At 59.5% G+C, this 16490-nt stretch overlaps 1 protein-coding gene across 2 annotated transcripts in view; it reads right to left on the bottom strand.

Annotated features, from left to right (window-relative positions):
• Nfatc1 (nuclear factor of activated T cells 1) overlaps positions 1-16490 on the bottom strand; it is a 101739-nt gene that overhangs the window by 65507 nt on the left and 19742 nt on the right. For both annotated transcript variants that reach the window (XM_070038809.1, XM_070038810.1), the window contains exon 3: positions 6962-7121. In XM_070038809.1, coding sequence (XP_069894910.1) covers positions 6962-7121 — 160 coding nt within the window. The remainder of the gene's footprint in view (positions 1-6961; positions 7122-16490) is intronic.

Here is a 16490-nt window from a genome sequence, read left to right on the forward strand (position 1 = left end):
CCAATAGAAGTTTGAAAAAGCAGATTTGGGGGCAATCTTTGCCACTGGTCATTCCATTTTGTGAAACTTACATGAGAGTAAGTTAATAACCAAAACTCTGTAGGTGGACAGGAGACCTCAGGGCTGCAGCCCAGCCTGGCCGGGGTGGACTGACTTTGAAGAGACAAGGCAAGACTCCCCAGAGAGTCCTGGGTACAGAAGGCAGAGAACGGGGTATAATTTTATCCTTTAGAAAACATGCCATTTCAGTGAAAATGGGAACATTTCAGGCTTTAACCTGGAAGGTAAATATCTATTATTTAAAACGAAGTTCATTTTAAGAAAAGAAACTTAAACTCCTTCCCACTTCCTAGTGCCTGGGCCTCCGCCTCTGGCACATTCTAATATTTGTCAGAATGGTCTCTGACATATCTCTGCCTTCCCTCCTTCCACCTAACTAAACAAAATGCACGATTCCACTTTCCAGGTGTGAGAGCTACCGAGTTTCCTGTGCGTTAGATGTTTGTTTTTAGCCCCTGTGCTTACCTCAGCATTTGCACAGTGAGATGACGGACTGAGGTAAATTTATCCACTGAGCATTTAACCAGAGGCTGGTACCCGGGAGAGGGAGGCGCCAGTCAACAGAGCGGGTAACAGGGAACCGCGTGCCTTCTAACTAGGCTCCGTTACACACAAACTAAGCAGAAGGCATGTCGGTGACATCTTACTCCACCATGCAGACGGAGCTGCAGTAATGGGTTGAAAGGAATTACTCATCTAAACCCAGAAGTCACATCCACCCCTCAAAGATCCACCATGAGGGAGCCCCATTCACAAACCAGTTTCAAGTTTTTCCTGTGGTGCTGGGAATCAAACCCAGGGTTTGTTTTGCTTTTATAACTTGGTTTTGTTTTCCTGCTGAGCTAACTGAAGAACAGTAGCAGCAGAAGGGATCTGCCAGACAGGAGGGTTTCCTCCCATTCTGCTATTCCCCGCAGGGGTCCCGCAGGGGTCCGCAGGGGTCCCGCAGGGGTCCCGCAGGGGTCCGCAGGGGTCCACAGGGGTCCGCAGGGGTCCCGCAGGGGTCCCGCAGGGGTCCACAGGGGTCCCGCAGGGGTCCCGCAGGGGTCCGCAGGGGTCCGCAGGGGTCCGCAGGGGTCCGCAGGGGTCCGCAGGGGTCCCGCAGGGGTCCACAGGGGTCCGCAGGGGTCCCGCAGGGGTCCCGCAGGGGTCCGCAGGGGTCCGCAGGGGTCCGCAGGGGTCCGCAGGGGTCCCGCAGGGGTCCGCAGGGGTCCGCAGGGGTCCGCAGGGGTCCCGCAGGGGTCCGCAGGGGTCCACAGGGGTCCGCAGGGGTCCACAGGCCTGCCCTGCAGCCTGTGGGGCAAGGCCACACCTCCCACACCTCCCACAGGTGCTCAGAGAAAAACCCTCTTCCTCCACAGAGCCTCAAAGGATACCAAACAGGGCTCCGATGCCCTCGGCTCTGTCCTGCCCCTTGCGGTCTAGCTAACCTACATGACATGACTCACCCACTGCCTGAGTCCTTACACCCGCCAAGGTCAGGAGCCCAGCTCCTCCGAGTGAGGGTCACACACAGCATGAGACATGCCAGGGGGGAAAGACAGGTCCTGCTGCACGACCGCAGCCTCAGGAAGCAGCAGTGTCTGCAGAGAACATGCTCCCAGCCTTCAGTGCTGCTGTGCACATCTACCCCTGTGCAAGAGCATGTTTGTGTACAGGTTATGTACGCACCTGTGTGTGCATTTACAGCTATGTCTCTAGATGCTGCTGTGCATGTACGTGTGCACACGTGTTGACTGTCACGGGTTCATGAGTGTGTGCATATATGAGCACCTTATGTGTGTGTGTAAGCACTCACATGTACACATGACAAGTGCACGCGTATATACTTGGGAAGGTATGCATTTGGTTTGCGCATGTGTGGGTGGGCATGCCTGTCCCTGTGAGCAACGAGCTACAGCAACACCACGCTTACACCTTCCTTCTGCGCATCCCACTGAGCAAGGATTGCTTTATCAGTGCCCTAGACAGTGTTTATACACAGACAGAACTAGGTCTGCCTAGGACGGTCCAACAAATCCAGAGGGTTTGGTTTGTGTTGACCAGCACACATGTGGGCTCCTGCAGGGACTCAGAGACACACTGGGCAGACTCCTGCTCAGGGACCACGGCCGTGAGAGGCCCTTGTGACGCCACACAACAGAGCAGCTGCAGAGGAGGCCACGCACTGCCTTTGATTGAGAGGGTCAGCACACAACACTACTTCACTGTTTCTAAAAGCACACAGTACTTTCTGCAGAGGAAAAAAATAACCTAGCAACACTGTGACATGAGTCTCTAGACCCCAAGAGGGGTGGGAGAGCCCGGCCTTGGCTTCTGGACACATCACCTCAAGGAAGAGAAGCAGCAAGGTGATCCCAGAGCCTAGAGTACGCTGGCGACGCACCACCAGGAAGAAGCGAAACATCCTGAGCCCCCCACTCCGCCCGCCGGGCAACACAGCCACACCACACAGCAGCAGACAGGGCTCTAGCACCCCAGAGCCGTGGTGCCATTCCTTGGCTGGTGGCTGAGACTCATGTCAAGGGGTCCTTGGACGCTTCCAGACATCAGAATCCCTGGCTGAGAGGAGGAGGAGCATCTGGCCAACATGTCCTGGGAGGGGACGGCCACTGTCCAGGGCCAGTCCACACTTCCCCCAGGAGCCAGGCAGGGCCCATGTGGTGTCAGACCCGGGGTCTGAGCTGCTGTGTGACCTCTGTGCGCCGCGTGGGGCTGCGGGGGGCCCACGGCTCTGACCAGATCGGGGTTCGCCGCAGAGGTCCGGCTGGCTCCAGGGCGCCTGGTTTTTGGTAGGCTCCCTAGCAGCAGCACTGGAGGCCCGGACCCAGGGGTGCTGGGCCGCATGCTGAGGTCACGGGGACATCTGACCAAAGGCTCCCCGCTGCCACGGGCCCGTGACTGACCGGCTCTGGGGACTGGGGGGCACCGCCTGCCACAGAAGCGTGAGGACCACACAAAGGCCCAGGCATCCCCGGTCCAGTTCCTGTGTCTCCATCCACTACTATGGGGCCCCCGGTAGCCTGGACGGCCAGCAGCAGAAACACCCGGGCGCCTGCCAGAGCAGCCCGCGCCTCCCGGCCCTCAGCATCCACCACTGCCTTGTCCCGTACGGTCCAGCCGTGTGCCGGGCACACTGGGCCCTGCCTGACCCCGGTGGGCAGTGCCGGCCACGGTGTAACAGACAAGGCACAAACCATAAACCTAAAACGCTGTGGGGAGCTGACCGCCTTCTGGGCGTTCATGTTTCAGGGAGCGTGAATTATTCACACCGCTCCGCCTTGTGCAGCGGGAAGATGCTATCAGACATCGTTTGGGGGACTGGAAAATGGAGCTGGACAGAGAGCAGACCCATCCCCACGAGGGGCAGAGAGGCCCCCATGCAGGCCCACAGGACTGAGGGAGGCCGCGCTCACCCAGGACATGCCCAGGCCCAGCCCAGGTCACCTGCCCAGCTTCAGAGTGTGACATCTCAGCTCCACCCATGGGCAGCGGCCAAGAGACCCAGCACCGAAAGACCAGAGACAAGAGAGACCTGACCATCAGGAAAGGGACAGCCAGCCCTACATCCTCACAGCGCCTCTGGTCACCGACGGCTCAGTCCTTCCCACACCTCCGCGTCCCCAAGAACGAGGCCGGCAGACACGGGCACCCTCTCCTCTGCTCTGGGGGACCACAGAGAACCGTCCGCCTCCGGGACGCCGGGGAGGGTCGCCGAGGCAGGCTGGCCCCAGGGCTGAGGCTTCCCTCCCTTCTCCCCTTTCCTCGTGGGCGTGGCTGTGGCTTTTCCATTCTGCAGACGGTTGACTTTAGTTTTACAGAAAAACTTCTTGCCACACAGAGGGAAACGGGATGCTCGGAGGCGGTCAGGACACCAGGAGTGTTTAAACGCGCTGGGTGCGGCCTCCGTGCGTGGCCCGCCCCCAACAGCGAGAGGAGGGGCAGGTGAAGGGTGTGCAGAAATAACGCACGGCGCAGGGTGGAACTCTGTGGTCACGGTGCCTTCACAGCAATCCGGAGTTTTCTATTTTTGTGTGTCTTATAATTATGTGTAATTCTATTTTTATCCAAAGTGTGGTCCACCAGCCAAAAGAGAAAACAAACCCCCAAACCCCTTCTTTTTAGCTGCTAACCTCAGGCTGGCACCGATGTGAGCTCACGGACGGTCACCAGAAAACCCCTAGCATCTCACCTCGTGAGAAATGCAGCAGCCCTGGAATCCCCTCTCCAGAGATCACTTTCCTTTCCCTTTAAATGGGGGAGGGGTATGTTCGGCTGAACCACACCGGCTTGCCCACCTTGCTGCCCTGGACCCATGTGTGCCACTCCATCTTAATTTCTGGCGGTCCCAGGGCCTGCTTACCAGGCAAAGGTTCCACTGCTTAGCCATGGATGACTCCAGTTGTTTTTAGTCTATTTTCTCAGCTTTTCACTGGAGCTGGTCTCAGACCTCCACCCTTCTATCTAGGCCTCCTAGGTAGCTGGGATTTGAGGCATGAGGTACCCGTGTCTGGGAATAATTTGTGAGTAAGTGACCATTCCAAGTTTCATAACTGCTCCAAAACGCCTCATTTTCCTTGAGAAATCGTCTGCACTGACACATTGATGCCACCCTGTGCCCAAGACACACAGACAGCAGCAAGGAGGCCTGGCCCTTCAGCACAGTGCTGTGGCGCGGACACACGGACAGCAGCAAGGAGGCCTGGCCCTTCAGCACAGTGCTGTGGTGTGGACACACAGACAGCAGCAAGGAGGCCTGGCCCTTCAGCACAGTGCTGTGGTGTGGCGCAGACACACGGACAGCAGCAAGGAGGCCTGGCCCTTCGGCACAGTGCTGTGGTGTGGCGCAGACACATGGACAGCAGCAAGGAGGCCTGGCCCTTCAGCACAGTGCTGTGGTGTGGCGCAGACACACGGACAGCAGCAAGGAGGCCTGGCCCTTCGGCACAGTGCTGTGGTGTGGACACACGGTGCTGGCAGCTGTTAGCGGGCTGTGGACATGGTTGTTAAAATGCGAAGCTCTCTGCACCCACTGCCAGCTTTATTCTCCAGTCAGCAGCTCTAATTCCTCCAGCCCCGCCTGGCAGACACTGCCCAGCGCTTGCTGACAAAGGCTCGGCCCCAACACCCTGGCTCTGTGGACAGGGCCCGTGCCAACGTCACCTACGGTAACTGGGCGCCCGGCCATTACTTCTCCACTGCTGATTCCGAAGCCTCCTCTGTTAACAGACTGATTTCCTCTCCTATTTAATATCTTTTCCACTCAGCAATAATGTGCTTTCATTCAGTGAAGCGCGTAGCGGGAAACGGGAGGAATAAGTACCTATAGTTATTTAAAGGCAGGCATTACCCAGCCTTTTCCATCTGGAAGGCAGAAACTTAAAATGTCACACCGGCTGCTGTGTGCTGATGTGTCTCCTGCATTCCTCCCATCAAGCAGCTAACAAAGTAGGTATTAATTGGCACCACAAACACCAGCCGAATATCATCCGCAGCGCTGCTAAAGTGCTCCTTCCGCACCTTGCCCACAGACTCTGGTGGCTGATTGCTGCGTTGGCACATAGCCATTTGTCTCTGTGGCCTCCTGCCCTTTCGAGCTTTTTATTTACCTAAGTGGAATAAAATAAAAATACAGGTGCCCTGCTGGCTTGCATCAGTCTCTAAATAACAGGGCTGGGCACCAATTCTGCGATGTTGGGGTGCGGGGGAAAAGGTTCTCGACAGTACCACGTGGTGTGGCCCAGGCCAGCAGTCAGCCGGTGGGTTCAGAGCTCAGCGGTGCCAGACCTGGCGCAGAGCTGGGGATGGCTTTCTAGGGCCTGCCAGGTTCTCACCCCTTCATCTGGGCAGAGAAGCGATGGGCCACAGACACACCCTCGTGATCACCAGCCAACGTCCCGAGATCGTGGGCACTACCTGAAATTAGGTCCCGTGCCCCTCTCCTGACGTGCTGAGGAGACAAGGACACTTCTCCGGAGCTGAGCCGGGCTAGGGGGCCATGGGGGGGAAGGCCAGCGCTGCCCCGCAGGGGGCTCTGGGGAGGGAGGGAGGAAATGCCACACCGGGAGCCTGGTCCGCAGGTGCAGGCTCCAGGCTGCAGACCTTGGCAGACGATTCAATGACGGCAGAGTGGGCCGAGCCGCCCCAGGCAGCACACGCCCCGACGGCGCTCACTGGCCAGGACCCCACTTGCACCTTTCAGCCTTCCCGTGGCCCTGCTGCCCCCGGAGGACTGTACTTTTTGGGTTTTGTGCCAGCCCCAGACAGGCGGGGAACCGTGCTGGGTGCTCGTGGCTGAGTACGTATGCTCTGGCTTTGGTATTTTCAGGTGACAATGGGTTTCCTGGGTGTAACCCTGTCTTTAGTCAAGGAACATCAGTCTTGAGAAAACAACTAGCAGACTCCGCACCTGACGTTACATATGCATAGTACATGGCCAGCTGTCTGAGAGATGGTCTTGGCTGTTTGGTTTTGTTTTTGTTTGGGGGCGATACTGGGGTTTGAACTCAGGTCCTCATGCTTGCTACCCAAGTGGTCTACCACTTAAATCACCTCCAGCCTGCCTTTCCTTTAGTTACCTTCCAGGTAGCTAAAGATAGCTCATACTTTCTACCCAGGGCCAGACCGGTCCTCAGTCCTCCGGCCTGTGCCTCCGCTTAGCTAGGATTATAGGCAGGGTGACTGCCCCCAGCTTGTTTATTGAGATGGGGCTTTGCTAACAATCCCAGGATGGCCTAACACCCCCGTCCTCCTACTGTCTACCTCTTGAGTCGCTGGGACTGGAGACCTTCCCCACCACACCCACCTGGCTTCCGTTTTTAATCAGAGACCCCTCTGGCGCTACACTAAGAGAGTCGCTAGCTCCCGGCAGCGGGGCGGGTGGGCACAGCAGACCCCGTACCTGCACAACGGGGTGTCCCCCGGAGGAGGCCTTCACAGCGCCCCGGCTGCCCTCCGTCTCGTAGTGAGCCCGGTGGTGGGACTTGGGCTGCACATCGATCTGCAGCTCGTAGGGGCCGGAGTGAGATGGCAGCTGCCAGTCCAGGGCGGGCAGTGATGGGCTGGAAGGGAACAGAGGCCAGTGAGTACAGGGGGCAGGCTGGGAGGGAACAGAGGCCAGTGAGCACGGGGGGCAGGCTGGGAGGGAACAGAGGCCAGTGAGTACAGGGGGCAGGCTGGGAGGGAACAGAGGCCAGTGAGTACAGGGGGCAGGCTGGGAGGGAACAGAGGCCAGTGAGTACAGGGGGCAGGCTGGGAGGGAACAGAGGCCAGTGAGCACGGGGGGGGGGGGCAGGCTGGGAGGGAACAGAGGCCAGTGAGCACGGGGGGCAGGCTGGGAGGGAACAGAGGCCTGTGAACAAGGGGGGCAGGCTGGGAGGGAACAGAGGCCAGTGAGTACAGGGGGCAGGCTGGGAGGGAACAGAGGCCAGTGAGCACGGGGGGCAGGCTGGGAGGGAACAGAGGCCTGTGAGCACGGGGGGGGGGCAGGCTGGGAGGGAACAGAGGCCTGTGAACAAGGGGGGGGGCAGCTGGGAGGCCTGGGCGGGGGGAGGGGGAGGGGGACAGCCCGCCCCGCCCCTCCTCCATGCCCCTCAGGGCAAAGAGGGCCTTCACCACAGCCCCATCCATAATCACCACAACCCCATCCATGATCACACACAGCCCCATCCATGATCACACACAGACCCACACATGACCACACACAGCCCCACACATGATCACACACAGCCCCACCCATGATCACACACAGCCCCACATATGATCACACACAGCCCCATCCATGATCACACACAGCCCCATCCATAATCACCACAACCCCATCCATGATCACACACAGCCCCACACATGATCACACACAGCCCCACACATGATCACACACAGCCCCATCCATGATCACACACAGCCCCACACATGATCACACACAGCCCCACACATGATCACACACAGCCCCACACATGATCACACACAGCCCCACACATGATCACACACAGCCCCACACATGATCACACACAGCCCCACACATGATCACACACAGCCCCACACATGATCACACACAGCCCCATCCATGATCACACACAGCCCCACACATGATCACACACAGCCCCATCCATGATCACACAGAGCCCCACCCATGATCACACACAGCCCCACATATGATCACACACAGCCCCACACATGATCACACACAGCCCCACCCATGATCACACACAGCCCCACATATGATCACACACAGCCCCACACATGATCACACACAGCCCCACACATGATCACACACAGCCCCACATGATCACACACAGCCCCACACATGATCACACACAGCCCCACACATGATCACACACAGCCCCACACATGATCACACACAGCCCCACATGATCACACACAGCCCCACACATGATCACACACAGCCCCACACATGATCACACACAGCCCCACCCATGATCACACACAGCCCCATCCATGATCACACACAGCCCCACCCATGATCACACACAGCCCCACATATGATCACACACAGCCCCACACATGATCACACACAGCCCCACACATGATCACACACAGCCCCATCCATGATCACACACAGCCCCACACATGATCACACACAGCCCCATCCATGATCACACACAGCCCCACACATGATCACACACAGCCCCAATGGAAGGGTCTTCACCACAGCCCCCTCAGTGCCTGGCTTCTGACCAAGTGTGGTCAGAGCCCCAGGGCTCCACAAGTGAGGAGCCACTGGCTCTTGTCAATTATTCAGCCTTCCCAACAAGAGAGAGGCCAGGCCTGAGGCCGCCTGAGAGGCCAGCGCCACACAAGGAGAGCCCCAAGGTCTGTCTCTGAGTGACCCCAGGAAGCAGAGCAGGGGGACAGACAGACCCACCTCCTGGGGGCCTGGACAGGGGGGCAGACAGACGTGCCTCCTGGACAGGGGGACAGGCAGACCGGCCTCCCGAGGGAGACCCCAGGTGGGGAGTTCTGGGGCCAGATGGCTGCGGCCCCATCGCGATCCCTCTGACAAGGTGCGTCGCGCCCTGCAGGCCCCCACGGGGCTTCACTGTGTGGGTGAGCACCGAGTCACCTCTGTGGAAAGCTCACCTTACACGGGGGCCGTGCCCGCCAGTGCCCGCCGGTGCCCGCCAGTGCCCTCCACGCTGAGGGGCCCTGCCACAGGGCCGTGCCCACCGGTGCCCACCAGTGCCCGCCGGTGCCCGCCAGTGCCCTCCATGCTGAGGGGCCCTGCCAGGGGGCCGTGCCCGCCAGTGCCCGCAGGTGCCCACCAGTACCCACCAGTGCCCTCCACGCTGAGGGGCCCTGCCATGGGGCCGTGCCCACCGGTGCCCGCCAGTGCCCGCCGGTGCCCTCCACGCTGAGGGGCCCTGCCACGGGGCCGTGCCCACCGGTGCCCACCAGTGCCCGCCGGTGCCCTCCACGCTGAGGGGCCCTGCCACGGGGCCATGCCCGCCGGTGCCCGCCGGTGCCCTCCACGCTGAGGGGCCCTGCCACGGGGCCGTGCCCACCGGTGCCCGCCAGTGCCCTCCACGCTGAGGGGCCCTGCCACGGGGCCGTGCCCACCGGTGCCCGCCAGTGCCCTCCACGCTAAGGGGCCCTGCCATGGGGCCGTGCCCGCCAGTGCCCGCCAGTGCCCTCCACGCTGAGGGGCCCTGCCATGGGGCCGTGCCCGCCAGTGCCCACCGGTGCCCACCAGTGCCCTCCATGCTGAGGGGCCCTGCCACGGGGCCATGCCCGCCAGTGCCCGCCGGTGCCCGCCAGTGCCCTCCACGCTGAGGGGCCCTGCCACGGGGCCGTGCCCACCGGTGCCCGCCAGTGCCTGCCGGTGCCCTCCACGCTGAGGGGCCCTGCCACGGGGTCGTGCCCGCCAGTGCCCGCTGGTGCCCGCCAGTGCCCTCCACGCCGAGGGGCCCTGCCATGGGGCCTGTGGGCCACTTCCCCTGAGCCCACTGGCCGCGCCCACCCTGGCAGCTCTGCCAGAAGAGCGGAGGAGCGGAGGGCTGGGCAGAGCTGGCGGACGCCCACCGCGGGGCCAGAGGAGGCCGAGGAACTCGGTGCAGCAGTGGGCCTGAGCGCGAGGGCCGGGCCCGCTGACCGCACAGCAGCTCCGTCCTCTGCTGCCCAAGCAAGGGAAACGAGCTGCACTGCCCGCATCGTGCAGAGGGCTGGGCTCAGCTAATCCCAGAAACTCAAAAAATGAGAGGCAGGGAGCGGGAGAGGCAAAGAGATGCAGCGAACCAAGAGAGACGGAGACAGGGGCGCTCACGGGCAGAGCGAGAGACTGAGGCAGAGACGGGCGTTCACGGGCAGAGCGAGAGACTGAGGCAGAGAGGGGCGTTCACGGGCAGAGCGAGAGACTGGGGCAGAGACGGGCGTTCACGGGCAGAGCGAGAGACTGGGGCAGAGGCGGGCGTTCACGGGCAGAGCGAGAGACTGGGGCAGAGACGGGCGTTCACGGGCAGAGAGAGAGACTGGGGCAGAGACGGGCGTTCACGGGCAGAGAGAGAGACTGAGGCAGAGAGGGGCGTTCACGGGCAGAGAGAGAGACTGAGGCAGAGAGGGGCGTTCACGGGCAGAGCGAGAGACTGGGGCAGAGACGGGCGTTCACGGGCAGAGCGAGAGACTGAGGCAGAGACGGGTGTTCACGGGCAGAGCGAGAGACTGAGGCAGAGACCGTCGTTCACGGGCAGAGCGAGAGACTGGGGCAGAGACGGGCGTTCACGGGCAGAGCGAGAGACTGGGGCAGAGGCGGGCAGCCAGGGGAAGGTGAGGCGGAGGGAGGAGCGGCAGCCCGGTGTGGCCGCGGTTCCGGCAGCTTCTGCGTCTGAACCCCCCGCACCTGACCTACCCAAGAGTCATTCTGTGTGAACAATTTCCTCCCCCGCGCTTTACCGTGTTCGGCACGTGCCACATAGCTGGCGTAACAGCAGTCTGCCACGGACGCGGCCAGAGCGTCTGCACCCGCTGCGCACGGCGCCGCTCCTGGGCTGTGATGCCACAGGGCTCTGCTCGCACAGCAGGCTCTGGAGGCCTGGCCCACCCAGAGCCTGGAGCCCGTGCTGACAAAGCTGCTCAGCGCTGATCTTAGTTAGCACTTGGCACACCTTCAACTCAAGTCCGTCTGTCCATCATCTGTCCCTCCATCCATTAATTAATTTTTGTGCAGGTCCTGGGGTTGACTCTGAGCCTGAGCACTGTCCCTGACCTTCTTTTGCTCAAGTCTAGTGCTCCACCACTTGAGCCACAGCTCCTACCTGGACACTGGCTTCGAACAGCGATCCTCAGATCCCAGCCTCCTGAGTAGCTAGGATGACAGGCGTGAGCCTCTCGTTCCATGTTTTCCGAAGCCACCTTCAATGCAACCCCGAGGGTGCTGGCTAGGTGACCAGTACCATGGACGCACTGACGTTAAAACATCTGTCACGTGCCACTGTCCAGAGCTGTTATTACAACCGATGTGGGTACGGAAGTACTGTACATAAAAAGGGGCCTGGCTCCACAAAACAAAGCACATCATATTTTTAAAAGGTCCCACTGTTGAACATATTGCTCACAAATGGCTTAATCAAAGCATCACAGGTTACCACACAAAAAATCTGTTATGTTTCTTCCAGTCTGCTGCAATTACAAATACCAGTGGTAAGAAATCCACATAGGCACGGCGCCGGCGGCTCACGCCGGCCATCCTAGCCACTCAGGAGGCTGGTGTCTGAGGATCATCAGACCAGGCAGGAAAATCTGTGAGATTCTGATCTCCAATTAACCATAAAAACCCAGAAGTGGAGCTGTGGCTTACGTGGTAGAGCTCTAGCCTTGAGCACCAAAGCTCAAGGCCAACGTCCAGACTCAGAGTTCAAGCCCCAGGACCAGCAAAACTCAAAACAAAACAAACACAGAAAGAAACTCACGTGATGGACCCTTCCTTTGCAAAGGCTCACAGGTCGGGGCACGTGAGCTCTGGGCCCCTGTGCATGAGCTCCTGTTTCCTGGGGGGTGGTGACTGGTCACAACCAGAGCCTACTATGTTTTCATCTCTGTCCCAGCTAAAGGATTCCCCCGGAAACGGCTTCCTGCCTGCTGTCTGCACCTTCACACAACACCGAAACACAAGCCAAACCGAAGCAACAGGAAGTGTGTGGATGACAGTAAGCAAAACTACTCATCTGCCAGCAGTAATGGCGCTGAGCCTCTGAGTGCCCCTGGCTTCTATCGTGAATGTTCTGGAAGACTCCATGGGAACCCAGGCCCTTTCCGGAGCCCTGGGGCCCCGCACCCATCCCGACACTGGACACACGGCTGTGATCGATGTCCCATGCGCTGCCCCTAGGCTGGTCACCTCTAAAGAGCTATCCCATGGCTGCGCAGCTGGGGGCGGGGGACAGACAGCCTCACAAACTTCACGTGATGGAGACAATGCGGAATTAAACATGTATGCAGACTGGGAGGCAGACAGCCTTGGGCTATGCTACTGGCTAACACTGCAATTAATTTGGACATCCTCCCCGGGGGACCACAGCAGGAGCAAGTGCCCTGGGCTCAGCCCCAGAAGCCCCTCTGCCTAACCAAACCCTAATTACCTGGCTGGCTTCGAGCAAATCACTTGTCTCCCCTGCACTCTAGCAGGGAAGGTTTGCAAAGCTCTTCCTCAACTGCGTGAGGGTCTGGGGGGGCCTGGGGCCTCCACGCCAGGGGCTCCCGTGGGGGCGGGAAGCCATGCCCTCCTGAGCTCTATCTACAGCATGCGGGGAGAAGCCACCAGCGCTGATCGCAGCGCCCTTTCCTCCCGACCGCCCAGGACGTGTGTGAAGACGCTGCGGCACACAAGTCACAACCTAGACACCACCTACACGCTGCATCCCACCCCAGAAGCCACAGGGCTGCGGCTCCCCGGTCCCACCCACCGTCAGCTGGCTGCCTCCGACACCCGCGCCTCTGAAGGTCGGAGGTCAGTGTCAGCGACCCCCTCGGGCCAGCAGTCTGGGTGGAGTGCTGGTTCCAGCTGCCAGCCGTCTCCTCCCGCTCGGCACCATTCTACGAGGGACTGACAGGCTCTTGATCAAGAGCCAACACCAGCCACATCCCAGGGCTCAGAAAACACTGTGGGCAATCCCTAAGATTCGGCCTCACTTTCCCTTTGTCCTCACAGAACTGCTGCTTGCATTCCACAAAGCCAGCCCCAAAGAACTGGGAGTCAAGGCAGCCCCTCCAGGGAAGCACAGGCACACGGTGCCACCCATGCCAAGGCCCAAAGGCGGTGAACTACAAAAACGGTGCCCGTGGCCGCTGACCACAGAGGGGCAGCAGGGCAGCAGGAGCAAGGGCGGCCCGGCCCTGGAGCCCAGGCCAACACACGGCCCGGTGCTCAATCTGCTGTGTGTGAACCATCACGTCCCACTCAACAGCCAAAAACACCAGGGTTATAAGGACCACGTCTGGGGCCACAGCCCCGACAGACAGACACACACCACACAGCCAAACAGAGCCAGACCTGGAAAAGGCCCCAGGATCCACACCAACCTGAGGGGGATCAGAGATCAGAGAGCCACGTGACAGTTCAGAAGCCATCATGGAACCCAGGTGGGAGACAGGATTGCCTGGCAATCCTGCAGAAGAAACAGAGAAGAGAGCAAAACGTCCTAGTAATGACATCCGCCGACCCCCAGAGCCGCTAGGAGCACCAGGCTCAGGGAATCTGAACGCCTAGAGAGATGAAGGGCTTGTGGGAGGTACTAGGGGAGATAATGGTGTCATAATCAGCTATCTTCTATCTTGGAGAGACATGGAGAAACCTTTATGGATGTAGCTGTGGGTGCCGGTGCCTCCTCGGGTGGATGGAGCCAGTGACACCCATGGTCCAGACTTAAAATCCTGGGGTAAAACGTGAAGGAGAGAAAATAACCTTCAGGACTGAGCCCCCAGGGTATGAGCTGAAACGGTCACATCACTGAAGCATCAAGATCACTTTCCTTTATCGTGGTCTCTACTTCTTAAAATACTGGGTTTGTCCAACAATGAAAATATTGTTGGGCTTTTTTCCCCCTTTTGGTAGCACCGGGGTTTGAGCTCAGGGCTTCTCACCTGCTAGGCGGGAGCTGTTGTTTAAACTATGACTCCAGCCCTTTTTGCTGTGTTGTTTTTTTTTTTGGGGGGGGGGTGGTCATGGGTCTTGAACCCTGGGCCTGGACGCTGACTCTGAGCAATTCATCTCAAGCCGAGCGCTCTACCACTTGAGCCACAGGCCGCTTCCAATGGTGGTGATTTTTGAGGCAGGGTTTTCTCTTGCCCAGGCCAGCCTGGGTCCTGATCCTCCCACTCACACTTCCCACCGGCAAGCGAGCGCCAGGGGCCGGCACTCACCACCACACCTAGCTGGCCTAGAGCTCCGTGGTCTAGAACTCAGAGCCTCCTGACGGCTGGGACGGCGGGCAGGGGCCACGCGGCCAACGCATCCACGGCTCAGGTTTCAGTGTCTGCAGTGGAGGAACGGCTCTGGATCCACCTCCCCAGACACCGGAGGACTGGGCAAACCTCTGAGAGCACCTGTCTCCACAGGAGTTCTTCTGCTTGGGGACAATCTTGGTGTTCTCTAGCAAACCTCTGTGTGGAGCTGTCTGTACCCCCTGTGATTCCAAGGCAGATGAGACTACCGAGTAAACCAGCCAGGACTAGAACTTGTCCTCAGGAAAGATAAGAAAGGCAACTTTAAGGAAAACAAGACTTCAAAGTCTTGTTTTTTTTTGGGGGGGGGGTGTCATTAGCCTATGGCTTCCTAATTGTTTACTTTTTTGTAGGTTTTACCTTAATTAAAAGAGATAAATAAAGGAAGGAGGAGGAAGCATGGAGGAGGGGGAGGGGCCACTGTGCTTTCCTCACCGGCCATTCCGGTGGAATCCTGGCTTCGGAGGCTGTCCATCTGGCTGGGGCTGACCTCAGGACCACACAGCCATCCAGCTGTCTACGGTTCAGGGTTCATCCCACCCAGGAGAGCTCTTCCTGGAGGGTGGCATGGGGAAGGAGCTATGAGTGATACCCACCGTCCCAGACCCAGTTCTAATCATAGTCTCTGGACGGACCTGGCTGCCCAGCCCCGGGGCCGCTCCACTGGCCAGCGGGCCGGCTGCCACCTGCCACGGGGCAGCTGGGAACGGGAGCCTTCACCGGCTCTCCACTGTTGTTTCTGTGGGGAATGATGGACATGGGGGAGGAACTTCAGAACCCCGCACACCTCAAGGTCTCCGGTGGGAAGGGGGCTCCTGTCAGGAGTCTGACCGTGAGGGCCCCTGTCTGGGAGACTGGCACTCTGGGTAGCTGTCCAACGGAGCTGCACCCTGACACGGCTGTCCTTGGGAGGCCCCACCCACAGGTGCAGACAGAAGACACTGTGCGGACGTCTGGATGGAGGAAGGGGCAGCAGGGTCCAGCCTGCAGCGCAGCCTCCTCCACCACCAAAGGCGACCACTGCGGTCAGCCCTCCATAAGGAGCTTTCCTTCCAAGGCCCTCTCTGACCAGGGCCCGCACACACCCAGTGCCACCGTCCGCCCCACCCTGAGGGAGACCCTGTGCCAGGCCTGGCGGGGGAGGGGCAGCAGAGAGAAAAAGCAGAAGCATTTCCGGGGAGGTGGGTCCTCGGGAAGGGGCTCCCTCGGCCCGGGAGCCGGTCTGTCTGTGCACCCTGACTTTCTCCAGCCCCTCTGCTGCCTCTTTGGAAGTCACAGCCAATCTACAATGAGTTTAAGAGCAAGAGTGCCGGAGGCCACGCTTACTGTGTGTGACAAAAAGTAAAAACAAAACGACAAAAACAACAAAAGAAACAGGAGGGCTGGGAAGGTGGCTCGGGGTAGAGCGCTTGCCTTGCATGCATGAGGCCCTGGGTTCCATTCCTCAGCACCACATAAGCAGAAAAAGCCAGAAGTGGCACTGTGGCTCAAGTGGTAGAGCGCTAGCCTTGAGCAAAAGAAGCTCAGGGACAGCGCCCAGGCCCAGAGTTCAAGCCCCAGGTCTGGCAAAAAAAAAAAAAAAAGAAAAGAAAAAAGAAAAAAAAGGAAAGAAACAAGACCAGAAATCCCGCGTCACATAAGTGAATTCATGACACCCACAGCTCTCCCAGGTCAGGGGTGCTACGTGTTCGCTGCTGGAGTTCCAGAAGCTTGCTCTGCCCGGCCCGTCTCACAGTGACCTACAGGGAGGCCAGGGCAGCATGAAAAAGCCACTTCTGCGGCTCCTGTGCGTTCAAGGCTACCCTCGGCCACAGAAGAGACGCCCTGAGCCACAGGGAAGGGAGTCCACACGGAGGTGGTGGACTCCACACACTGCTCACGGCAGAGGCCAGGGCCCCGCACGGGCTCCTCGGGTGGTGGAGACAGGATTCCGACTCCTGGGGTCGAGGCTGACCTTTGTCATCAGTCCAGGAAGGGCC

This window comes from Dipodomys merriami, unplaced genomic scaffold (assembly GCF_024711535.1).
Source record: "Dipodomys merriami isolate MVZ:Mamm:240054 unplaced genomic scaffold, mDipMer1.0.p SCAF_297, whole genome shotgun sequence".
Lineage (NCBI taxonomy): Eukaryota > Metazoa > Chordata > Mammalia > Rodentia > Heteromyidae > Dipodomys > Dipodomys merriami.